Source organism: Balaenoptera ricei, chromosome 6 (assembly GCF_028023285.1).
Source record: "Balaenoptera ricei isolate mBalRic1 chromosome 6, mBalRic1.hap2, whole genome shotgun sequence".
NCBI classification, from domain to species: domain Eukaryota; kingdom Metazoa; phylum Chordata; class Mammalia; order Artiodactyla; family Balaenopteridae; genus Balaenoptera; species Balaenoptera ricei.
In genome coordinates this window covers 112666370-112693056 of record NC_082644.1, presented here as the reverse complement: position 1 = coordinate 112693056, position 26687 = coordinate 112666370, and the positions used below count along the sequence as shown (strand labels likewise).

Sequence of the window (26687 nt, the reverse complement as noted above, 5' to 3'; positions counted from 1 at the left end):
GCTGAAAGCTGCATCAGAACATCAGATACAGCCTTGTTTGGGTGCTCTGCTTAGTAGAAATTTGCAGGCTTATGTATGTGCTTTAGAATTTTATATAAAGTTCATTTTCTTTTCCTTTTAGGACTCTTGGCTTTCTTTATATTTGCTGTTTTGTTTGGTTGATTGGTTGCTTTGGGTGGAGAGGGTTATTTTGTTTTCTTAAGATCTTGATATTATTGATACTCTACCCTGGAAACTGTACTTTTTTATTGTTTTGTTTTAGGAATGGTCAGAAAAAATGGATCAGCTTGAAAAGGTTAGTTCATCTTTGTTTCTGTCTCATTGTGAATGTTGGCCTCTTCTCTGGGGCTTGGAAAATGCTTTCTCCAGTACCTAGTACACTGATGGCTATACCACCTCTTGGAAGCAGGGCACTGGGTGATTAGACACTGACTTAGAAAGCTCATGTCTTCCTTTTTCTTGGTGGGTGTACTGGATATCTTTTGTTTGCCCCTCCAGATACACTCTCCACCTCCTCTCCTACCTTTCTCTGTGTATCTGAAGACTGATAGGGAATGCATCAGCAGGGCTCCATTGCCCTCTGGCTTCTAATTAAGTATGCCAGTGGGGAACACAAAAAGAACTATGTGTGGAAGAGCGTGGTCGGGAAGTTTATTCCCCCAGCCATCTCCATGTGAGATCCCTTCAGTTTGGTTGCATCCCATGGCCAAAGGTCACAGCTTCAGCTGGACCTTTGGTTCACCCTCTGATAGAGTTTCTCTTTCTGTGTTTCTTATAACCTATTTATCCCTTTGCCCCTTTATACCCAACTGTTACTAGCACATCATCTCTTTTGGGTTTTCTTACCCCACCCACAGCTTTGAAAAGTCCCTTTATTAGACTGTCTGCAGAATATCTACTTTGAGTCCCTTTCCTGCTGGGGCTCTGATTGACACAATGGTAACATTAGGAATACTTTTTGAGGATGCAGTGGGGAAGGAGGGCATTTCTGAAGGCTCAGCATTGAGTAGATAAGAGAACCTCTTAGCTAGACACAGATGAGGAGAATTGATTATTCCAGCACCATAGCTTGTGTAACACTGTGTAGGTGCCTTATGTAATGTATTCCTGGCTGCCAGACATGAACAGGAAGATTAAATTTCACACCTACAATTAGAAACACATTTTAATTTAAAATAATCAATAGTCAATTTGCTCAGCCCACATTATGTGCTGCTTCCTAATTCATTCCTTGTTTTCATTGAGTACTCCTAAGTTACTCTTTATGGTAGAAAATTATTTCTTTTCTTTTTCTTTTTTTTTTTTTTGCCACGCCATGTGGCATGCAGGATCTTAGTTCCCCAACCAGGGATTGAACCCGTGCCCCCTGCATTGGGAGCACAGAGTCCTAACTGCTGGACCGCCAGGGAAGTCCAGAAAATTATTTCTTAGATTGATATATTCAGTTGTAAAATATATTTACTGTTAATTTTATTAAACAGATGAGTTTTATTATTGCCCCATTCTTGGGATGAAACACCAAGTTAAACCAGCGATTTTCTTTGTGTGTTCTGTAGAAATCTGATTACCCAAGCTATCAGAATGCCTTAACGTATTTATGTAGGAAAGAATTACAGAAAAGTCAAGCTATGTCCCGAAGAAACTTGTGCTTAAAAAAAATATATCTAAACATGGTGTTAATTATGGTCTTCTTAAATATGAAGGTATGGGTTAGGTTAAAGTTTTCTTGTCTTGAAAGAAACTCTTAAGATTGTAGCAGTTGAATTCTCATTGGACTACTTTTTCATCTTTTAAAATTACGGTAAAGGGGGAATCCATATAGAACTGAACTAAATAAAATCTACTTCAGTTCACTAAGAGCTTTTCTCTCCATCCCCCCGCCCTACCGCAGGAGGGGTTGGGAAATATTTTAGACCAGGAAAGAGTAATGAGGCATCTATGTAGGTCTTTTAAGCCACTGTGATTTTTGGAAGTGTTATTTTTAGACTGTTTCAATTTCTTTTTTTAATTTAATTTAATTTTTTTATACAGCAAGTTCTTTTTTAAAAAATTTTTTTTAAATTTATTTTTTATACAGCAGGTCCTTATTAGTTATCCATTTTATACATATTAGTGTATATGTGTCAATCCCAATCTCCCAGTCCCACCACCCCTCCCCCCCGTTTTAATTTCTTTTTAATCAAGAATTGGAAACTGTGACAACAGGGTTTGTCCTGAAGAGAATCCATCTCGGGAAGCTATTATTTAGTAAATTGTAACCTCCTGACACCAGTCATGTCTAATTTTTGTTGACTTGCTATCTGAACTTACTAACCAATATTAGTTCTACTCAAATGCATCTAATTTTTTAAGAGCATTCAGTCTTGTTCCAGTTATTCATGTTATTCAGCCAGTTCAGTATGTCATTGAGATAGACATGTAAAATGGATATCTGGAATTGCTAATCAAACTTAAGCACTTTTCAAGTATTAAGTAATTGTTGCTCTTGTTCCCCTTTTCACAACTACCATTTAAAACATATTTATTTCTAACTTAAAGAATTTATAGATAATTTTGTAAATAATTACCGTAAAGCTTCCCATTATCAATGTATTATTGCTACTGACAAGAAATTGTCTTCAGATTTTCCTTTATTAGAATTCTGCTTATATAATACGGATGTCTAATGTCCTAGTTGCCTGAGCTGATATTTTCTTTTGCATAGGATAAAAGGTTTCTGACAGCTCAGTTACAGGAAATGAAGAACCAGAGTTTGAATCTTTTCCAAAGGAGAGATGAAATGGATGAATTAGAGGGGTTCCAGCAGCAGGAACTAAGTAAAGTAAAGCACATGGTACGCGTTTTTGTTTTAGAAGCTAAATCCTGAATAGATGATTAGTTACGCTGATCTTGCTAGTCATCACCCTCTAACTGCTGATAAGCATACCTTAGTTGTCTTTGATATTAATCATATTTGTATGTTTTTCAGTTTGTTAAAGTGGGAAAGTTCTGTTTGGAATGTATTTCCTTTTTCTTTTTAAACTACTGGGCATATGAGACCCCTTCTAAGCTCACAAAAATGTTATGAAAGCTTGCCTTATTGGTCCAGATTTTTGGTAATTAATTAACTTATTAATTAATTAATTAATTTTTGGCTGCATTGGGTCTTCGTTGTTGCGCGCGGGCTTTCTCTAGTTGCGGCGAGCGGGGGCTACTCTTCGTTGTGGTGCGCAGACTTCTCATTGCGGTGGCTTCTCTTGTTGCAGAGCGTAGGCTCTGGGCGTGCGGGCTTCAGTAGTTGTGGCTCGTGGGCTGTAGAGCGCAGGCTCAGTAGTTGTGGCACATGGGCTTAGTTGCTCCGCAGCACGTGGGATCTTCCCAGACCAGGGATCGAACCCCTGTCCCCTGCATTGGCAGGTGGATTCTTAACCACTGCACCGCCAGGGAAGTTCCAGATTTTTTTTTTTCCAGATTTTATTTTTAATTTATTTATTTTATTTTTATTATTTTTGGCTGCGTCGGGTCTTAGTTGCGGCACGCGGGATCTTCATCGTGACATGTGGGCTTCTCTCCAGTTGTGGCACGTGGGCTCCGGAGCACGTGGGCTCTGTAGTTTGCAGCACGCAGGCTCTCTAGTTGAGACGCGCAGGCTCAGTAGTTGGGGCATGTGGGCTTAGTTGCCCATGGCCTGTGGGATCTTCCCTGACCAGGGATCGAACCGCGTCCCCTGCATTGGAAGGCGGATTCTTAACCACTGGACCATCAGGGAAGTCCTTGTCCAGATTTTTTTACAAGTGTATTTCTTAGTAGTGGTCCAGTGAAACTTTCTATCTTTGTATCAGCTTTTAAAAAAAGAAGAAAGTTTGGGGAAAATGGAGCAAGAATTGGAAGCACGTACCAGAGAACTTAGTCGCACCCAGGAGGAGTTGATGATCTCCAACCAGATGTCAGCAGACTTAAGCCAGAAGATAGAAGAACTTCAGAGAAACTACTCAACGCTGGAAGAGCAGAGGTTCTTGCTTGGTCTGTGGGGCACATGGGTAGCGGTGTTAGTGTAGCTCTGGTTACAGCCAACCTGTCTTTCCCCATTGCTCACTGTAGCACTTTCTGATCTTAATTCTGGCAGTCTTCTGGACTTATCCTTACCTGCCTAGGGCTTTAGGACCCCCCTACCTCCCCCAAACCCTCATTCCCCTTCACCTGCCTAGGCTCAGACACTCCAACCCTGCCGAGCAATTTAGTATGTTTTAGAGTTGCTAAGCTATTGAATAGCCAAAGGTAGATCAGGATTTCTTGCCTAAACCTGAGTGGAATTTTTCTCTTGGGCCTTCTGCTTCAGAGAGAGTGAAGGAGTCTTTTCCACTGATAATCTTCACAAGGCTAATGTTTGCAGCCCTGACATGTAAAGAACCATCTGTGTTTTTCCTGTAGAAGAATGTGTCTTAGGTGGGATATCCAAATTTGTTCATTGTCTGCTTTCTTTCAATAAAGAGATCATGTGACAGCTTCAAAAACAGGTGCAGAAAATAAGATCACAGCCCTGGAGCAGAAGGAAGAGGAACTCCAAGCCTTCATTCAGCAACTTTCCATTGATTTGCAAAAGGTAAGTAGAGGACTAGGAGTGGACCCAAGTTGCTAGGATTCATGAATGGGGTAAAAACTGTATCTGTCAGAAATTTTCGCCTCCGGGTGGCTGGTGAAAGTTCTGTTTCTCATGCAGTCCACATTGCCCTAGTTCCTGGTGTAGCCAGGCTGCATCCAGATGGAAGGGGCCATGTAGCTGAACAAGGGTTGCTTAACAGAAGAGGTCAGTATTGTCCGGACAGGAACTGTCAAAGCATACCATGTGATCTACTCAAATGTGTAAACTACTATGTCTTGGACCCTTGAGCACAAGACACAACAGCACTGGTTGACGTGGCTAGGCTTGTACCTTTGACATACGTGGCTTTAATCCAATTTGTTCAAACGCACATAAATGATATCATAACTGTTTGTTTTTTTGTTTGGCTAACGTACATTTTTTGCCCTTCTACTCTAGGCCCGTGCTAAATTCTGAGAATATAAGGGTGAACAATAATAATATCATTATTGACTGTAGTGCTTCTCAGTGGTGTGTTCCTTACCATTTTGAGCAGAACAATTTGTACTGTATGATTGTCCCATGCATTGCAGGACATTTAGCATTCCTGGCCCCTGTGTTCTGAATGCCAGCAGCATCCTTCAGGCATTGACAGGCCAGCCCTTCTCCTCATATTGACAAAACACCCCCTAACAGGTGGTACCAAAAACCCTACCCTCATCCCCTGAGAACCACTAATCTCAAGTGCACCAGAGACTTACAGTATTATTACAGTACAGTAAGATTTGTGTAAAAGAGAAGTCTATATACTCCTTCTAGCTATTAGCATACTTACAGATACCTAAATAGAAGCCGAGAGAGGTCATATACCTTGTTCAAAGTTATACGGTAAGTGACAGAGCTGAATTCTAACCCAAGTCTTACTCCAAAGCTCATGCTTGTTCCACGGGGCTTTGTTGACTCACAACAAGGAGCACCCAGTAAATAGATCTTACACAAATGAATGACTGTGATAGAAGGTCCCTCCCCCCAGTGAACTGAAAATCTAGACACCTATAGTGTTTTGTCTCAGAGGCCTACTGTTTCATGATAGAACTCAAACCTCCTGTTTGACAAGAAAAAGTTCACAACTCAGTAAGTCCCAAATAAGTGAAATAGATTTTTCAAATGCAAAGGATATGCCATAGGGAGAGTGCATTTCCAGTGCAGGAGTCAAGGGACTGTTCCTGGAGGAACTGGAATTTCAAGGATGGGTAGGACAGCAGGAAGCAGAGAAGACAGAAGGGTATAGAATACATTTTGTGAGGGTGGTTGGAGAGAACAACAGACACAAAACTTCGGGATTCATGGGACCGTTTGATATTAGAACCATCCATCCATTTCATAATTGGAAAAGGTAATTTTCCAGACTCTGGTCCCACTGAGTTCCCTCATTCATTCTAAAAATATAATTTGAGTTTTATTATGTGTCAAGCTCTGTGCTCTGTGCTGGGTGTTAGAAATACTAGGGTGAGCAAAACAGATACCACCTTTGCCCTTGTGGAATTTAGTCTAGAGGGGAAGTGAGACATTAATAATCACATAGATATAAAATGATAAACTATGATGTGTTGCTGTGAAGGAAAACTACAGGATGCTGTGAGATCCTATAAGAGGGCATCAAATCATCTAGCGTTGGAGTCATAGAACACTTTCCTTGAGGAAGTAACACTTGAACTGAGATGAACTACTGAAGCTTGTGGGGGTAGGAATGATGGCAGAGAATTTTAAATAGGAAATAGTATGAACAATAAACCCAGAAACTGAGGCAGTAAAGGGAGTAGCGCCTTCAAGGAAGTGGAAGAAGGCTGGAAGGGTAACACAGAGTAAGGGAGAGGATTACTCTGGCTGTTAGAGGAAACATTGAAAGGGTTTCCAGTTAGGAAGCTCTTGCAGTTGTGCAGGCATTAGACGGTGACTCTGACAAGAGTCGAGGTGGAAATGACAGGGGAGGAGACAAATTTAAGAAATCGTGAGGAGACGGACCCACTTGGTAATGTGGTAAATACAGGAGAGGAGCAAGAGGAAAGGAGGTGTTTGGGGTGACTTCTGGGTTTCTGGCTTAATCACCTGAGTGGCTGATGCTGTCAGTCATCAGGCTAAGATAGCACTAAAGGAAGGTCAGTTTTCTCGTAAAGATGATGAGTTTAGAGTCCGTTTCTTTGTTGTCCTTGTTAATATTGAGGAGATATGAAATAATATTTATGAAACATAAGTAAGGTAAATAGTGTAACAAGCTAATGAACCGCCGTGTAGCTACTACTCTCCAGATTAAGAAAAAGAACAGTATGTTTACCTTTGAGATTCCTGGTGTGCCCTTTACTCTTCCGTCACATTCTTTTTACCTTCTTAAGTAAGCTTATCCAGAAATTACTCCACTTCCTAGCTTTGCTTTATAATTTTATCCCTAAACAGTAGCTCCTTTCATTTATCATGCTTGTTAACATTATATAAATGAAATGCTGTAGGTATTCTTCTAATGCTAGCTTTCTGTGCTCAAGGTTGTATTCTGAGACACATTCATATGGACACATGCCGCTATAATTTAATCTTTTCTCAACTGTGTAGTATGAAGTTACTAGAATTCATTTACCCATTCTGTTGACAGTGGGCATTAAGGTGTTTCTGGTTTTTGCTTTTACAAACAAGGCTGCTGTGAACTTTTGTCTGCCTGTGAATGAGTTAACTCTAGGGTATATTTGAGATGTGAAAAGTTTGGGTCAAAAGATTTGTACTTTTCAACTTTACTAGGTAATGCCCAGTTTTTCCATAGTAGTTGTAGTAATTTACAAACTTTCACCAGCAGTGTATAAGAATTTGGGTTCCTCTGCTTCCTTGACAAGGTGAGATATTGTCAGACTTTTAATTTTTGCCAGTCTAGTGAATGTGAAATCTTTTCTCACCATGGTTTTTTTTTGTTGTTTTTTGTTTTTTGGCCGTGCTGCACGGCTTGCAGGATTTTAGTTCCCCGATTAGGGATTGAACCTGGGTCCTCGGCAGTGAAAGCGCAGAGTCCTAACCACTGGACCACCAGGGAATTCCCTCTCACCGTGATTTTAATTTGCTTTTCCCAGATTATTAATGAAGTTCAGCATATTTTCGTATGTTTATCAGTCATTCGTGCTCTTCTGTGAAGTGCTGGTTCAAATCTTTGGCCCATTTTCTATTACATTTTCTGTCTTTTTCTCACTAATTGTCAGAGTTCTTTATATATATCCTGGCTACCATGCTCCTTGGTCAGTTATGTGGGTTGCAAATGTGTTCTCTCAGTTTTGGGCTTGCCTTGACACTCTTTATGGTTTCTTCTGTTGAACATATGCTCTTCATTTTAGTATAGTTGAATTTATTATTTTCCTTTAAGTTTATACTTTTGTCTCTTTAAAAAAACCTTTCCTCACTTGGAATCATAACATTATTCTCTTATATTACTATCTGAAAGTTTTAGAGTCTTGACTTTATTTTCAAGTCTTTGACATACCTGAAATGTGATTTTGGTGTGAGAAAGGGATCTGTGTCTTATTTTTTTTTTTAATTGTTTTAGTACCATTTACTGAAAAATCTATCTTTTCACTGATCTGCAATGCCAGCTTTATCATAATTCAGTTTTCCATTTGTACATGGAACCACTCCTGGACTTCGGGGTGTATGCAGCTGTGGTATTTGCACAATACTAAGCATTGCCTTACTAACTACAGTATTAGGATAAGTCCTGGTGTCTGACAAGACAAGTCTCCGTACCTAGTTTTTTTTTAGGAGTATTTTGAATATAGTTGGCCTATTGCTCTTCCACAGAACAACTTTTCAGGCACCTGAAAAAACCTGGTGGAGAGGCTCCAGAAAGACCATTAGTCCCTCCGCCAGGTGAGGACACAGAAAGAAGTGCCAGCTATGAACTAGGAAATGAGCCTTCACCAGAGGTGACCATGCTGGCACCTTGATCTTGGACTTCCCAGCCTCCAGCACTGTCACCTGCCCAAATGCAACCTTGAACCAAACCAGATGCCAGAGGGAAGAGAGTGTCTGTTGATATTGTCCAGGCTGCGGATGTCTCCAGGAAAAATTGGAAAAGAGGAAGGGGACATGGGTTCAAGTCCTGGTCTGGGAAGATCCCACATGCCATGGAGCAACTAACCCTGTGCGCCACAACTACTGAACCTGCGCTCTAGAGCCTGCGAGCCACACCTACTGAAGCCTGCGTGCCTGGAGCCCGTGCTCCACAACAAGAGAAGCCACTGCAATGAGAAGCCCGCACACCGCAACGAGGAGTAGCCCCCGCTCGCCACAACTAGAGAAGGCCTGCGCACAGCCCAAAATAAATAAATAAATAAATGATTTAAAAAAAAAAAAAAAAAAAACCTGGTGGAATATTGATTGGAATTGCATTGACTCTGAAGATGCATTTGCAAAACGTTGATTACTTTATCATGTGAGTTTTCTTATCCAAGAACACCGTGTCTGTCTCTCTAGATATTCAGTGTTACTGTTTCTTTTATTTATTTATTTATTTATGACTGTGTTGAGTCTTCGTTTCTGTGCGAGGGCTTTCTCTAGTTGCGGCAAGTGGGGACCACTCTTCATCGTGGTGCGCGGGCCTCTCACCATCGCGGCCTCTCTTGTTGCGGAGCACAGGCTCCAGACGCGCAGGCTCAGTAATTGTGGCTCACGGGCCCAGTTGCTCCGTGGCATGTGGGATCTTCCCAGACCAGGGCTCGAACCCGTGTCCCCTGCATTGGCAGGCAGATTCTCAACCACTGCGCCACCAGGGAAGCCCTACTGTTTCTTTAAAAATGACTCTCAATAAGGTTCTATAATTTTTTCCAGAAAGGTTTATTTATTTTTTATTTATTTATTTGGCTGCGTTGAGTCTTCATTGCTGCGCGCGGGCTTTCTCTAGTTGTGGCGAGCGGGGTCTACTCTTGGTTGCAGTTTGCAGGCTTCTCATTGCGGTGGCTTCTCTTGTTGCGGAGCATGGGCTCCAGGCACGCAGCCTTCAGTAGTTGTGGCACACGGACTCAGTAGTTGTAGCTTGCAGGCTCTAGAGCGCAGGCTCAGTAGTAGTGGCACACGGGCTTAGTTGCTCCACAGCATGTGGGATCTTCCTGGACCAGGGCTCAAAACCCACGTCTCCTGCATTGGCAGGCAGATTCTTAACCACTGCACCACCAGGGAAGTCCCTTCCATAAAGGTTTGTTAACTCTTGTTAAATTTATTCCGAGGTGCTTTATTTTTTTAAAACCAATTCTAAATTGTGACATTTTAAAAATTATTTTTTGTATTTGTTGCTGACATATAGAAATATTTGTGTATCAGATTTTTTGCACAACTTATTAACTCTTATTAAGCTTAACAGTGAGTCTTCAGAGTCTAGCAATCATATCATCTGCAAATGAAGACAGTTTTGTTTCTTTCCAATTCTTATACCTTTTTTGTCTTTGCCTTGGGCTGTTTGTTTTCTTGTTCTTGAGGGTATTTTTTTTTTTTATATTGTTGAGTTTTAAGAGTTTTTTTTAATATTTTAGGTAACAGGCCTTTTATCAAATGTGTCTTTTGCAAATATTTCTCCTAGTCTGTGGCTTGTCTTCTCATTCTCTTGACATTGTCTTTTGCAGAGCAGAAGTTTCTAATTTTGATGAAATCCAGCTTATCAATTATTTCTTTCATGGATCATGGCTTTGGTGTTGTAGTTAATAAGTCACTGTCATACCCGAGGTCATCTAGGTTTTCTCCTATGTTATCTTCTAGGAGTCCATAGTTTTTGAGTTTTACATTTAGGTCTGTGATCCATTTTGAGTTAATTTTTATGAAAGTTGTAAGGTCTGTGTCTACATTCATTTTTTTTTACATGTGGATATCCAGTTGTTCAGCACCATTTGTTGAAGAAGCTACCTTTGCTCCACTGTATTGCCTTTGCTCCTTTGTCAAAGATCAGTTCACTATATTTATGGGGGTCTATCTCCAGGTGCTCTATTCAGTTCCATTGATCTAATTGTCTGTTCTTTTGTCAATACTACACTGTCCTAATTACTGTAGCTATAGTAAGTTGTAGGGTCAAGTAGTGTCAGTCCTCTGACTTTGTTCTCCTTTAGTATTACGTTGGCCATTCTGAATCTTTTGCCTGACATATAAACTTTAGAATCAGTTTGCTGATATCCATAAAATAACTGCTGGGATTTGGATTTGGATTGCGTTGAATCTATAGAACGAGTTGGGAGGAACCGATTTCTTGACATTATTGAGTCTTTCCTATCCATGAACATGGACTATCACACCATTTATTTAATTTTTTAAAATTTCATTGATCAGAGTTTTATACTTTTCCTCATGTATATCTTGTACATATTTTGTTAGATTTATACCTAAGTGTTTCATTTTTGGAGTTTTACTGTAAATAGTATTGTGTTTTTAATTTCAAATTTTACATGTTCATTGTTGGTATATAGGAAAACAATTGACTTTTGTGTATTAACCTTGTATCCTGCAACCTTGCTATAATCAATTATTAGTTCTGGGGAGTTTTTTTGTTGATTCATTTGGATTTCCTACAAAGATGATTATATCATCTGCAAACAAAGGCAGCTTTATATTTTCCTTCCCAATCTCCATTCCTTTTTTTTTAATAAAATTTTTTTTTTTTGGCTGCATTGGGTCTTTGTTGCTGCACGCGGGTTTTTCTCTAGTTGTGGCGAGTGCAGGCTTCTCATTGCGGTGGCTTCTCTTGTTGCAGAACACGGGCTCTAGGTGCATGGGCTTCAGTAGTTGCGGCACACGAGCTCAGTAGTTGTGGGTCGCGGGCTGTAGAGCGCAGGCTCAGTAGTTGTGGTGCACAGGCTCAGTTGCTCCATGGCATGTGGGATCTTCCCGGACCACGGCTCGAATCCATGTCCCCTGCATTGGCAGGCAGATTCTTAACCACTCTGCCACCAGGGAAACCTTCCATTCCTTTTATTTCCTTTTCTTGCCTTATTGCATTAGCAAGAACTTCCAGATGATGTTGAAAAGGAGTGGTGAGAGGAGACATCCTTGCCTTGTACCTGATCTTAGTGGGAAAATCTTTGAGTTTCTCACCATTAAGTATGGTGTTAGCTGTAGCACATTAGGTGCTGAGGGCTTGAAGTAAAACAGCCAGAGTGTGGGATATTGCTCTATGTGGGATATGGTGCACAAGAAAACTAAATGGGAATTGGCAACTGATTCTTTTTCTGTCCCTGACTCTGCCCAACACGGTGACTTATATAAGACTTGTTTGTTCTCTTGGTTGTTACTGGAAAGGGTCACCTGTATCTCTCAAGTTCATACTGATGTGTAATATAAGGAGTACAGGCTTTGGATCAAGAAGACTTGGGTTTGAATCCTTATTTTGTCACCAAGGTGTGTGCTGTTGGGCTAGTAGTCCCTAAGCTTCAATTTCCCTGTAAATGGACACAGTGAAGGGTGGTCGTAAGAACTAGAGGATGTGCTTGCACATGCTTTGCAAACTGTAGCTGCTCCTGCACCATGCTATTGCAATTATTACTGTTATCAACATTATTAGTAAGAGACCCATTAAAGATGGGTCAGCCGGGCCAAAACTTTTTTCTTTCCTATCAGACTACCTCTCCCTCCTGTATTCTCTGCTTTGCATAATGTTACCATTCATCCAGGCATCTGAGCCACAGACTTGGCAGTTGTCTTCACTTCTTCTTTCCTCTTCACCCAGCCCCCTGGTCATGTTGAACTTGTCTGTTTACCCCTTTACACATGCTGCCTTTTACCCAGAAAGCTTGTTCCTCTCACCCACCTTCCACCTGGACTTGCCTGCTTAGGAGGCCAGATCTGATTGCCCCTGTTAGTCCCTTCTGCCTCTGATATCTCATAGCACCTTGCATGTCTCTCTGTTACAGCATGATTGTATTGTTTTATAATTAACTGTGTGTATATCTCTTTTTACCACCAGCCTCCATGCTTCTATGGGTCAGTAACTATAGCTGATTATATCCCTAGAGACAACACACAGAGTATAGGCTTGATAAAAGTTTTTGAATTATGGGATCTTTTTTTTTTTTAATTTATTTATTTTTGGCTGTGTTGTGTCTTCGTTGCTGCGCGCAGGCTTCCTCTAGTTGCAGTGAGCGGGGGCTACCCTTTGTTGTGGTGAGCGGGCTTCTCATTGCGGTGGCTTCTCTTGTTGTGGAGCATGGGCTCTAGGCGTGCGGCTTCAGTAGTTGTGGCTCGCAGGCTCTAGAGCGCAGGCTCAGTAGTTGCGGCGCATGGGCTTAGTTGCTCCGCGGCATGTGGGATCTTCCCGGACCAGGGCTCGAACCCGTGTCCCCTGCGTTGGCAGGCGGATTCTTAACCATTGCACCACCAGGGAAGCCTGAATTACGGGATCTTGAATCCATTCTTCAAACTTCTCTTCCACTATATATGTTGTCACCCCTGTGAGAATTCAGAATGGCAAGTGCTTCTTCCCAAAATCTTAGGCCCAAGTAGCTACATCTTACTCTGAGGAGAAAACTGGCTGGGTTGCAAGCTAAACATGAAAGTCTGTGGCTTGAGATGGAGCAGCAGATCATAAGGTGAGGGAATTTGAGGAAGCACAGTATATGTGAGGAGGTTCAAGTCTTCATAATGAAATGTTGATGCCATGCGACCTTATTTTGGAGTGGAGAATGGGCGTGTTCAGTGGATGTAAGGACCACTGTGAGCTAAGAAATTGTATATTCAAAGCATTCTGGATCCTCAGCTTTGATGTTGAGCAGCATTTGAAGATTGGCAGTTGTGAAAGGAACAAATGTAGTCCCAACCCACCACCGCCACCACTACCATCACTACTAAAGAGATAGACTGAAATAAATAAGTGGGCAGCTGGTGATCTGGGGCCATGGTGTAAGGTGCTGCTGTGATTCAGAGGTGCTCCCTGTCCTGTGAGCCAGGGTGAATATCATTGTTTGTTTCAGTTCTGTCTTCAGCCTTAACGCAGCTACACTGGCATCATGACTGCTTCATCCAGCCCCACGTTTCCAGGCGTATTGTTCTGTAGGTCATTGTAGGGCTGGCTGGGAGCTTCTTCAGTGGAATTACCTCTGCTGGTTCTTGGCATCTGGTGTAAAGTTGTAGGTCCTGTTGGCCTCTGGATTAATAGGATTAAACCTATGCTTGATGAGAATGGGAGGAGGAGCATTCCTTTAGCTAGTAGATCATGACAACACAGGGGATATTTTAGAGAGGAGGAACATCTTCGCAGGGTCCTGGCTAGATTCCACAGACGTAATAGCATTCTTCCTTCCCGGATTGCCAGGTGCTTAAATTTGGGAGCGTTTGCTGCTTGCTGCAATAGGCCTGAAACAGATACCTGAGTAGTGTTGGGTTCTGATCTCATATCTTCTCTGTTCCATTTTCAGGGAAGATCTCCTGGCTGTATGTTCTTCTAGGATGCAGTTGGAAACAGAATTTCAGAGAAACATGGTGATTCTAGAGGATACAGGAAGGGAGGGAGAGAGACAGTGTAATGTAATCTCTGCTTTCACCTGCAGGCCACTGCTGAAACTCAAGAGAAAGAAAAACTCATCACACATTTGCAGGAGAAGGTTGCATCCTTGGAGAAGAGACTGGAGCAGAACTTATCAGGGGAAGAACATGTGCAGGAACTTCTAAAAGAGGTAACTAGCTCTCTTTGGGCTGGCCAGTGTTGGGAGGGCAGTGGTAACACTGGAGATTTCATAAAATCCTAGAGTTTCAGAGCCAGAGAGTCTTCAAAGAGCTTGGTGAAAAGATCACTCCCTCCAACTTTTGATTGTTCTGCTTATGGTAAAATCAGCATCATGTCGCCTGTGTGTGACGTTTTCCTGAAGGAAAGGGAGCGCTTTGTTCAGAGATGCACGTGAAGGAGTGGCATCCTGATCACCGATAAACCCCACCTAGTGATTTACACCATTCGGGTTGTTGTCTTACTGCCCTGCTTTCCTTCCCTACCCTTTGTACTTTACATTGGCCAAGGAAAGTAGTTACCATCTGCCTTTGGCGTGGGCAAGAATTGCTTTGGGCAGCAAGTGGACTCTCCTTAGCCGAAGGAGGCAGTTGAGCCAACTGGCCTCTAGCCCAGTGGTGTAGGTGAACTTGCTTGTTGTCTGCCCACATTCTGCTCTCTCCTACGTGACACAGGTGACAAAACCCAAGCCTTGGGCCTAGATTAGCCCCTCACTTTCTGTCTTCAGTCAGTTTCAACTGAATGTGTCCATCTCCACTGCCACTGCTGTACTTCAGGTTTCCAGCCACTCTGGCCTAGTCTGTGTTAGAAGTCTCCAGACTAGCCTGCACAACGTCAGTCTCTCCTCCAGCACCCTCTGACACAGTCTTCCACGTCACCGCTAAACTGATCTTTCCAAACAACATTTCTGACTATATCACTCCCTTAAAGAGCTTCCACAATTCCCCTACAGTCTACAGTGAGTATAATGCGGTTTCTAAGGTATAGATTGATTTCTAGGACCAGGCTCCCTAGGTTTGCACTTTACCTCTTCTACTTACTAATTTTTGACTTAGCGCAAGTAACTTAATCTTTTTGTGTTTTCTTCCCCCTCTGTAAAATAGGGTTAAAATTGTATCAAACACATAGAATTGTTATTGGGAAGTGATTAGAATTAGAACATCATGGGGTCTCAATATATTTCAACTACTAATATTATAATCATTATTGTGCCATCATCATTGTTATAAAGTTTAGTGTGCATAGGAGTTTCTTGGCGAGTTTGTTTGAAGTATACATTTCTAGGGAATTCCCTGGCAGTCCAGTGGTTAGGACTTGGCACTTTTACTGCAGTGGCCCAGGTTCAATCCCTGGTCAGGAAACTAAGATCCTGCAAGCCAAAAATTTGGGGGAAAAAAAGAAATACATATATATATATATATATATATATATATATATATATATATATATATATATATGTGTGTGTGTGTGTGTGTGTGTGTGTGTGTGTGTGTGTGTGTCTATGTATATATATATGTATGTATGTATGCGTGTGTGTGTGTGTGTGTGTATATATGTATGTATGTATGCGTGTGTGTGTGTATATGTATATATGTGTGTGTGTGTGTGTGTGTGTGTGTGTGTGTATATATATATATATATATATATATATATATATATGTCTGTCTGTCTGTCTGTCTTGCCCTACCCTCAGAAATTCTGATTTTAGTAGGCCTGGAATGAGGCCTCAAACTTAAAAACCCCTCCACCCACCCAGGTGAGTCTAATGCAAGTGTTTGGATGACTCCGCTTTGAAAAATATGTCCTACAGAATTAAGTTCAAACTTCCTTCTGCAGCATAAAAAGCTTTTCTCATAATCTGGCCCTTTGCCTAACTTTCTAGTCTTGTTTCATGACCTGAACCCATCATCACCTTGACTTTTGGCAAGCTGTAGCTCCCCAGATGCCCCCAGCTGTTTCATACCTCTAGTGTCATCCCTCTGCCTGGGTGCCCCCTCGGGCCCTGGCCACCTGTGAAGAATGAAGCCTACTGGTTTCCTGAGGCAGTGAGGATCTCCTGCTCTGTGCTGCTCCTTTGCGGACAGCATTCCACTCTATTATATACTTTTTTGGTTAGTCTTTGCCCCAGCCTCAAGGTCAAAAAACTGTCAAATATATACTTTATGTATACTTTATGTATACTTTATATGTATACTTTATGATATGTGAATTTTATCTCTCTTAACTGTTCCGGGTTTTTTGGTGCGTACTTGTGTCCCTCGTGCCTTGCACAAATCGTAGTATGGTGTAGATGTCAGTAAATATTTATTCAATGGAGAAATGACTGTTTTCTTTTACTCTTCTTTCAACTTACAGAAAACACTTGCTGAGCAGAATTTGGAGGATACCAGACAGCAGCTCTTGGCAGCCAGAAGCAGCCAGGCCAATGCCATTGACAGCCTGGAGACTCGGGTACTGACCTTACTCCCAGTGGTTCCTGTGTCTGGGTGGTGCCCTGGTTGAATGACGTGGTTGTGGCTGAGAATCCCCTTGGGTCAGAGGTTTTCTTCCGAAGGGACTCTCTTTCGGATCTTACTTGTAGAGAACTGAGGTAGTCGTTTTCTTCATTCTTGCCCATTACCATCATTGTTCCACAGAAAGTTGTTCTCTTCTCTGTTTATTCCCTTTATCCCCATTCCCCTCCCTCCCATAGGAAACCACTCTAATGTGATTAATAGAGGCCCTTTTATTGTTGGATAACCTTAAAACTGGTGGCATTGTTTTGTGTGTCTGTGTGTTGATTTAAGTAAATGATACAGCTGTACATGTGTCTTCTTTGTTACTTTCAACTGCTCCATCTTCTGTCTGTGTCCACTTCGTTGTTCTTACCTACTGTACTTCATAGTTGTCTACTAGATGCTAGATATCCAGATGGCCTTCGTTCTGTCACCACAAATTACACTGCGGTGAACATCCTTTTCCCTTTTGCCTTAAGGAGGATAGCAAGTGCGTATGACTTAATGTGACTCAGTAGGACAGGAATGTTCCCAGAAGGCCTGCACCTGGCTCTGCTCTCCCAGCATGCATGAGAGTTCCTATCGCTGCATCTCTGTCTTTTCTAGCATTGGCATTTCTCAGCCTTCTTGCCAGTTTAATGAGTGTGAAGTGGTAGAAGTGGCAAGGGATCTCTGGGGGGCCTCTTATAAGAACACTAATCCCATTCATGATGGCTCCACCCTCATAACCTAAGTACCTCCCAGACACCTCACATCCTAACACCATCATGTCAGATATTAGGATTTCAATATATGAATTTTGGAGGGACACAAATATTCAGACCATAACAAATGCTTAGCTTATTTTTTAAATCTTTCTTGTTTCTTGATAAATATATATAAAGCTATATTTTTCTCTAAATACAGCTTTGTTTTATTATAATTCAGTTCTGTTTCTGAATATACATTTTTTTATTGTGGTAAAATACACATAACATAAAATTTACTATTTCAACCATTTCTAGGTGTACACTGGCATAAAGTACATTCACGTTGTTATGCAACCATCACCACCATCCATTTCTAGAACTTTTTCATCTTCTCAAACAGAAACTCTGTGCCAATTAAAACAATAACTCCCCATTCTCTCCTCTCCCCAGCCCCTGGCAACCACCATTCTACTTTCTGTTTTTATGAATTTGATGATCTAGGTACCTCATATTAGTGGAATCATATGGTATCTGTCTTTTTGTGTCTGGCTTATTTCACTTGGCATAATATCTTCAAGGTTCATTCACATTATAGCATGTTTCAGAATTTCACTCCTTTTTAAGGCTGAATAAGCCTTTTTAAGACTTTTATTCCATTGTACATATATCACATTTTGTTTATCCATTCATTTGTCCATGGACATTTGGGTTGTTTCCACCTTGTGGTAGTTGTGAATAATGCTACAGCGAACATTAATGTATGAACAAGGTTTTTGTGTGGGCTTATACTTTCATTTCTCTTGGGTATATTCCTAGGATTAGAGTTGCTGGGTCATATAATAACTCTGTGCATAACCTTTTGAGGATCTGAATCTTTCTTGAGTTCTGCCTGCAAACTGGGACTTGCATAGATATTTACTGAACCCAGGAGTTCAAAAAGCTAGGTTTCACCATAAACAAGACAAAAAGACAACCCTCAGAATGGGAGAAAATATTTGCAAATGAAACAACAGACAAAAGATTAATCTCCAAAATATACAAACAGCTCGTGGAGCTCAATATCAAAAAAACAAACAATCCAATTAAAAAATGGGCGGAAGACCTAAATAGACATTTCACCAAGGAAGACATACGGATGGCCAAGAGGCCTATGAAAAGATGCTCAACATCACTAATTATTAGAGAAATGCAAATCAGAACTACAATGAGGTATCACCTCATGCTGGTCAGAGTGGCCATTATCAAAAAATCTAGAAACAGTAAATGCTGGAGAGGGTGTGGAGAAAAGGGAACCCTCCTGCACTGTTGGTGGGAATATAAATTGATACAGCCACTATGGAGAACAGTATGGAGGTTCCTTAAAAAACTAAAAATAGAACTACCATATGACCCAGCAATCCCACTACTAGGCATATACCCTGAGAAAACCGTAATTCAAAAAGAGACTTGTACCACAGTGTTCATTGCAGCACTATTTACAATAGCCAGGACATGGAACCAACCTAAATGTCCATCGACAGATGAATGGATAAGGAAGACGTGGCACATATATACAATGGAGTATTAGCCATAAAAAGAAACGAAATTGAGTTATTTGTAGTGAGGTGGATGGACCTAGAGTCTGTCATACAGAGTGAAGTAAGTCAGAAAGAGAAAAACAAATGCCATATGCTAACGCATATATATGGAATCTAAAAAAAAAAAGGTACTGATGAACCTCGTTGCAGGGCAGGAATAAAGATGTAAACATAGGGAATGGACTTTAGGACATGGGGTGGGAGGGGGAAGATGGGGCAAAGTGAGAGTGGCATCGACAAATATACACTACTGAATATAAAGCAGTTAGCTAGTGGGAAGCAGCAGCCATAGCACAGGGAGATCAGCTTGGTGCTTTGCGGTGACCTAGAGGGATGGGATAGGGAGGATGGAAGGGAGGCTCAAGAGAGAGGGGATATGGGAACATGTGTATGCATATGGCTGATCCACTTTGGTGTACAACAGAAACTAACACAGTATTGTGAAGCAAGTATACTCCAATAAAGACCTATTTAAAAAATAAATAAATAAATAAAAGCTAGGTTTCAGTCGTGGCCCTACCACTAATAAAATTTGTGATCATGAGCAAGTAACATTACTATTCTTCTCTGTGGAAGTACTCACACTGTTCTCATGGGGTTGTTTCAGTTAAAACTTACATATGAACATACATGAGGAACCATGAGACCTAAAAATACTCTTTTTCTCGTATGGTACCTACCTCTCCTTGACAAAGCTGCAACCTTCCATGAGCTTATGTTTTAATAATAAAGTTCCCCCAGGGCAAACCTTATTCAGCAAACAAGAAGACTTTAAAAGAGAAACTGGCAAAGTTAGCTTGAGTCAGATGAAAAGGCCATGTTGAAGAGCCGTGTGTAGCTCAGTGCTAGGCAGTGTGTCATCCTGTCCACCGTGCTGCCTCGTGTCCTAGTGCAGTGCCAAGCGCACAGTCAGACTGGATCAGTAACTGTGGGATGAGGGAAACCCAAGTTTGTATCATGAGCAGTAATCCCACTTCTGGGAATCTGTCCTAATCAAGTGATTCAAACCAGATCAACAATTTTTGCACGAAGATGTCAACTGCTGCATTATTTTATGTGCAAAATGGAAAACAGTAGGCAGAGGTTCAGGAAATTATGAAACATCCTTTTAAGGAAATAATCTAAGGTCTGAAGACTGCATGGAAACAGAAGGAAATTTGAGCAAGGAGGAAAAATACAAAGTTTTACTAGAATTGTATACGAAGTTGAAATAAAAGAAAGAAAGAAAAGTCATAAAAATAGCCTGTAAGAAACTATATTAAAATGATAGTGTTTTATAATGGTAGGCTTATGAGCATCTTTCTTTTTTTGTAAGTAAAAATTTTTCTTTAATGAACCTGTTTTATGATTTAAATAGATTTGATTTTAAAAGCCATTTTGTTGCTACTCAGCTTCTTTTGAACGAAAGGGTGCTTCTCTTTCCCCCCTCAGGTGAAAGAACTAGAGCAGAGCCTGCAGGCATCTGAGGAGAAGCTAAAACAGAGCAGTGACGTTGTGACAGCTCAGGAAGCTCAGATTCAGGAGCTTGTAAGTGGGTATTGTGACTGCTGTGTTCTAGGCCCTTGATGCTTTTTCCCTTTATTCCTTTGTAGGTCCACAAACTCACTCCCAAATTCTGGAATGGTATCTGGACCTGACCTTAGATACAGTTGTGGGCAAATAGGCAGCGCAGGTAGAGGGAGTCGGGACCTGCTAGAGGGTCTGAGTTACCCAGAGAGATAGTGACGGGCTAGACGGCCCAGCCTAGTTCTGGGACTGTTAGAGGTGGTGTCTCCACTGGCGGTCAAACCTCACCTTGCAGCTGGGGCTGTGGAGAACAGCTCCAGGCTCTGGGGAGAAGATGGCAAGGGCTTGGCCGGTAGTCACAGCGCCAGGTCAGGTATTGAGCTTGAAACTAGAGAAATAAAAACGGCATTTGTTGCCTGTTTGCCGTGTCTGCTAAGTACTCTGCATGTATTTTCATTTAGTCCTTGCAACAGACCTAAGAGCCTGTACTGTTATCCTTTTTCTCCAGAGGAAGCAGGCTCAGAAAGGCGACCAGATCACTAGCCCAAGGTCTCCCACCTAGTAAATGGCTGAACCCACATGCTTCCTAGGTCAAAGCCCTTGTTCTTCATCACTGTGTTATGTGCCTCCCCAGGGAAAAGCCTCAGCCATAGAGGGCAGCACTGAGTAGAGTGAAGGAGGGCTGTGTCTTAGGACTGGCTGGTGCCCAGAGCTGTCCCCCAAGCACCAAGACCAATCCCAGATTCCAGCTCCTGAGCAGGCCAGGGGACCTCAGTGGCACCCAGGCTGGAGGTCAGGAAAGAGAGTTGTTTCTATTGGACACTCATCTTTGGGTCACTGAGGGACAGAATAAAGCCCCCGTTGTCACCACGAATAACTGTCCTCTGCTACCCCCTCAGGCCTCAGCAAACAAGGAGAGCAGCTGTGCGCAGCAGCAGGTCCTCGCTCTGGAGCAGCAGTGCACAGAGCAGATCCACAGGCTGGAGGCCCAGCTCTCTGCCCTGGAGAGAGCTCGGGCGGCCGACCATGCGGCCGCGGAGCGGAAGGTGGTGAGTGAGGAAAGGAGAGGGGCCGGGCACGGGAGCACCACGTTCACCTGTGGCTAGGCTGCCAAGTTGTTTGATGGGAAGAAGACCAGCCCTCCTCTGAAGTAGGGAACCACTTTTTGGAACAGTTTTTATCTTTCAACAAAACACCTGCTCATGAGACTGGTTGTTAAAAGGCTGCTTTTTATAAAAACCCTGAACAAATGGGTTTTCTTTTTCCTTGGGCTGCACATGGACTTCCTGGTGCTTCCTGACCAGTCCCATCAGCTGCTTCCCGCTGCCTTTCTAAAATGTATACTGTTCATCCTTAATGGCCTCTCCCTTCCCTGGTTCCCCTCCTTGTTCCATAGGCTTCAGAATCAAGTGCCTTAGTTCTTCTTGTGAGGAGTGTGTCAGGTGACTCTCCCTTCCTGACTCCAATCCCCATTCTCATCTCCCACCCCTCCAGTGGCAACAAAAGGAAGGGGGGCATTTTTAAAGGTTCCATGTCAAAGAGATAGGACTGTGCTCCGGGGAAATATGGTAAAGACCTTTTCTTTTATACATACTTTTCTCAATTTGCAGAGAGAGCTGGAGCAAGAAAATGCAGGCCTTAAAGAAAGTAAGAATGAATGTGAACATTCTTTACAACATCACCAGCTTGAATTAAAGAAGCTGAAGGTATTTATCTAACTGAATCAGTTTCACAAAAGTATCATGTCTTTCATGCGTGTATTTGGAGTGGCCAAGTGAACGTTCTATACTTAGAGAAGGAATGGAACTAGCATTTGTTCAAAGTTCTGCTAGGCGTTTGCAACAAATTGTCACCTCGTTAAGTCCTCTCAGTGATCAAGGACATAGGGAGAGTTGTGCTCATTTCGCACTTAATGTCGTCGAGGTTCTGAGTGTAAGTAATTTGTCCAGGTTCCATAGTTAGAGGTGGTGCTGCTCTGACTTTTCACTCCACCACAGGGGCCCAGCCCTTCCTCTCTGTCCTTGTCAACAGCTGCCTGACAGTAATGCTGTCAAGGCACCACTGTCACTGATTTCCAGTGAGGCCAGTAAAGCAAGGCCTTAAAACATCACGAGGGCGTTATTTGTTTGTTTGTATCAGGGAGCAGGTACAGAAATGAAGAAAAAACAACCTGCTTTATTGTTTCCTGTTCCCTTCTGAGAACTTGGTGCTTTGATCAGATGCTGCCACCTTCATTCCCGGGACATAACTGGATTCAGGGGAAGGAGTCTGCCACTTTCTTATAGGCCTCCAGGCTCCCCTGTCCCCTTTCATAGCAGCCCTTAGATGATGGATCTTTGCAGAACTTGCCCAGCTGTGGTCATGACACAAAGATCTTATGGATCCTTTGGCAGAGATCTTCTCAGAGAACATGCATAGCTGAGGCCTGCACTGAGTCAGCTAACAGTAGTCTCTGCTAAGCTATGTAGGTGCTAGTGCAGTAGTGCCATATCATGGAAAGCATGGACTTTGGAGTCAAATATTTCTTCATGCGTTCCTTCAACAAACATTTGAGTACCTGTAGGCCCCATTGTAGGTGCTGGGATGTGACAATGAGCAAAACAGACAGAATCTTTCCCCCTCCCCCAACCTGTGGAGCTTGTAACTAGAGACAGTAAACATTTTTTTTTTGAATTTTATTTTATTTATTTTTTATACAGCATGTTCTTATTAGTCATCAGTTTTATACACATCAGTGTATACATGTCAATCCCAATCTCCCAATTCATCACACCACCACCCCCACCTTGCCACTTTCCCCCCTTGGTGTCCATACGTTTGTTCTCTACATCTGTGTCTCTACTTCTGCCCTGCAAACTGGTTCATCTGTACCATTTTTCTAGGTTCCACACATATGCGTTAACATACGATATTTGTTTTTCTCTTTCTGACTTACTTCACTCTGTATGACAGTCTCTAGATCCTCCACGTCTCTACAAATGATCCAATTTTGTTCCTTTTTATGGCTGAGTAATATTCCATTGTATATTTACCACATCTTCTTTATCCATTCATCGAGACAGTAAACACTTGATAAATAGTTATAAATGCTATGAAGACAATAAAGCACAGAAAAGGACAGAGAGGAGGGAGGAAAGGGCTCTTTTAAATATGGAGGCGAATACGGGAACCAGGATGGTGGAGTAGAAGGACATGCTCTCACTCCCTCTTGTGAGAACACCAGAATCACAAGTAGCTGCTGAACAGTCATTGACAGGAAGACACTGGAACTCACCAAAAAAGATACCCCACATCCAAAGACAAAGGAGAAGCCACAGTGAGACGGTAGGAGGGGCGCAATCACAATAAAATCAAATCCCATAACTGCTGGGTGGGTGACTCACAGACTGGAGAACACTTATACCACAGAAGTCCACCCACTGGAGTGAAGGTTCTGAGCCCCACGTCAGGCTTCCCAACCTGGGGGTCAGGCAACGAGACCAGGAATTCCTAGAGAATCAGACTTTGAAGCCTAGTGGGATTTGATTGCAGGACTTCGACAGGACTGGGGGAAACAGAGACTCCACTCTTGCAGGGCACACACAAAGTAGTGTGCACATCAGACCCAGGGGAAGGAGCAGTGACCCCAGGGGAGACTGAACCAGGCCTACCTGCTACTGTTGGAGGGTCTCCTGCAGAGGCGGGGGGTGGCTGTGGCTCACCGTGGGGACAAGAACACTGGCAGCAGAAGTTCTGGAAAGTACTCCTTGGCGTGAGCCCTCCCAGAGTCCACCATTAGCCCCACCAAAGAGCCGGGTAGGCTCCAGTGTTGGGTTGCCTCAGGCCAAACAACTAACAGGGAGGGAACCCAGCCCCACCCATCAGCAGTCAAGCGGATTAAAGTTTTACTGAGCTCTGCCCACCAGAGCAACAGTCAGCTCTACCCACCACCAGTCCCTCCCATCAGGAAACCTGCAGAAGCCTCTTAGATAGCCTCATCCACCAGAGGGCAGACAGCAGAAACAAGAAGAACTACAGTCCTGCAGCCTGTGGAACAAAAACCACATTCACAGAAAGACAAGATGAAAAGGCAGAGGGCTATGTACCAGATGAAGGAACAAGATAAAACACCAGAAAAACAACTAAATGAAGTGGATAGGCAACCTTCCAGAAAAAGAATTCAGAATAATGCTAGTGAAGATGATCCAGGACCTCAGAAAAACAGTGGAGGCAAAGATCTAGAAGATGCAAGAAATGTTTAACAAAGATCTAGAAGAATTAAAGAACAAACAGAGATAAGCAATACAATAACTGAAATGAAAACTACACTAGAAGGAATCAATAGCAGAATAACTGAGGCAGAAGAACGGATAAGTGGCCTGGAAGACAGAATGGTGGAATTCACTGCTGCAGAACAGACTAAAGAAAAAAGAATGAAAAGAAATGAAGACAGCCTAAGAGACCTCTGGGACAACATTAAACGCAAACACATTCGCATTATAGGGGTCCCAGAAGGAGAAGAGAGAGAGAAGGGACCAGAGAAAATATTTGAAGAGATTATAGTCGAAAACTTCCCTAACATGGGAAAGGAAATAACCACCCAAGTCCAGGAAGTGCAGCGAGTCCGTACAGGGTAAACCCAAGGAGAAACACACTGAGACACACAGTAATCAAATTGGCAAAAATTAAAGACAAAGAAAAATTATTGAAACCAGCAAGGGAAAAACGACAAATAACATACAAGGGAACTCCCATAAGGTTAACAGCTGATTTCTCAGCAGAAACTCTACAAGCCAGAAGGGAGTGACATGATATACTTAAAGTGATGAAAGGGAAGAACCTACAACGGAGATTACCCGGCAAGGATCTCATTCAGATTCGATGGAGAAATCAAAAGCTTTACAGGGCTTCCCTGGTGGCGCAGTGGTTGAGAGTCTGCCTGCCGATGCAGGGGACACGGGTTCGAGCCCTGGTCTGGGAGGATCCCACATGCTGCGGAGCAGTTGGGCCCATGAGCCACAACTACTGAGCCTGTGCGTCTGGAGCTGTTCTCCGCAACGAGAGGCCGCGACAGTGAGAGGCCTGCGCACCGCGATGAAGAGTGGCCCCCGCTTGCTGCAACTGGAGAAAGCCCTCGCACAGAAACGAGGACCCAACACAGCAAAAAATTAATTAATTAATTAATTAATTTTAAAAAGAAAGCTTTACAGACAAGCAAAAGCTAAGAGAATTCAGCACCACCAAACCAGCTCTACAACAAATGCTAAAGGAACTTCTCTAAGTGGGAAACACAAGAGAAGAAAAGGACCTACAAAAACAAACCCAAAACAATTAAGAAAATGGTCATAGGAACATACATATCAATAATTACCTGAAACATGAATGGATTAAATGCTCCAACCAAAAGACACAGGCTTGCTGAATGGATACAAAAACAAGACCCATCTATATGCTGTCTACAGGAGACCCACTTCAGACCTAGGGACACATACAGACTGAAAGTGAGGGGATGGAAAAAGATATTCCATGCAAATGGAAATCAAAAGAAAGCTGGAGTAGCAGTACTCATATCAGATAAAATAGACTTTAAAATAAAGAATGTTACAAGAGACAAGGAAGGACACTACCTAATGATCAAGGGATCAATCCAAGAAGAAGATATAACAATTATAAATATATATGCACCCAACATAGGAGCACCTCAATACATAAGGCAACTGCTAACAGCTATAACAGAGGAAATCGACAGTAACACAATAATAGTGGGGGACTTTAACACCTCACTAACACCAATGGACAGATCATCCAAAATGAAAATAAATAAGGAAACAGAAGCTTTAAATGACACAACAGACCAGATTTAATTGCTATTTATAGGACATTCCATCCTAAAACAGCAGATTACACTTTCTTCTTAAGTGCACACAGAACATTCTCCAGGATAGATCACATCTTGGGTCACAAATCAAGCCTCAGTAAATTTAAGAAAATTAAAATCATATCAAGCATCTTTTCTGACCACAACGCTATGAGATTAAAAATGAATTACAGGGGAAAAAACGTAAAAAACACAAACACATGGAGGCTAAACAATACGTTACTAAATAACCAAGAGATCACTGAAGAAATCAAAGAGGAAATCAAAAAATACCTAGAGACAAATGACAATGAAAACACGACAATCCAAAAGCTATGGGATGCAGCAAAAGCAGTTCTAAGAGGGAAGTTTATAGCTATACAAGCCTACCTCAAGAAACAAGAAAAATCTCAAATAAACAATCTAACCTTACACCTAAAGGAACTAGAGAAAGAAGAACAAACAAAACCCAAAGTTAGCAGAAGGAAAGAAATCATAAAGAACAGAGCAGAAATAAA

General features: G+C 42.2%; 1 protein-coding gene across 3 annotated transcripts in view; it reads left to right on the top strand.

Moving 5' to 3' along the window:
- The window catches only part of GOLGA1 (golgin A1), a 54790-nt gene that overhangs the window by 11384 nt on the left and 16719 nt on the right, over positions 1-26687 (top strand). For all 3 annotated transcript variants that reach the window (XM_059925599.1, XM_059925598.1, XM_059925600.1), the window contains exons 7-15: positions 263-295; positions 2705-2833; positions 3822-3991; positions 4471-4582; positions 14113-14238; positions 16422-16517; positions 20259-20354; positions 21233-21382; positions 21944-22039. In XM_059925599.1, coding sequence (XP_059781582.1) covers positions 263-295; positions 2705-2833; positions 3822-3991; positions 4471-4582; positions 14113-14238; positions 16422-16517; positions 20259-20354; positions 21233-21382; positions 21944-22039 — 1008 coding nt within the window. The remainder of the gene's footprint in view (positions 1-262; positions 296-2704; positions 2834-3821; positions 3992-4470; positions 4583-14112; positions 14239-16421; positions 16518-20258; positions 20355-21232; positions 21383-21943; positions 22040-26687) is intronic.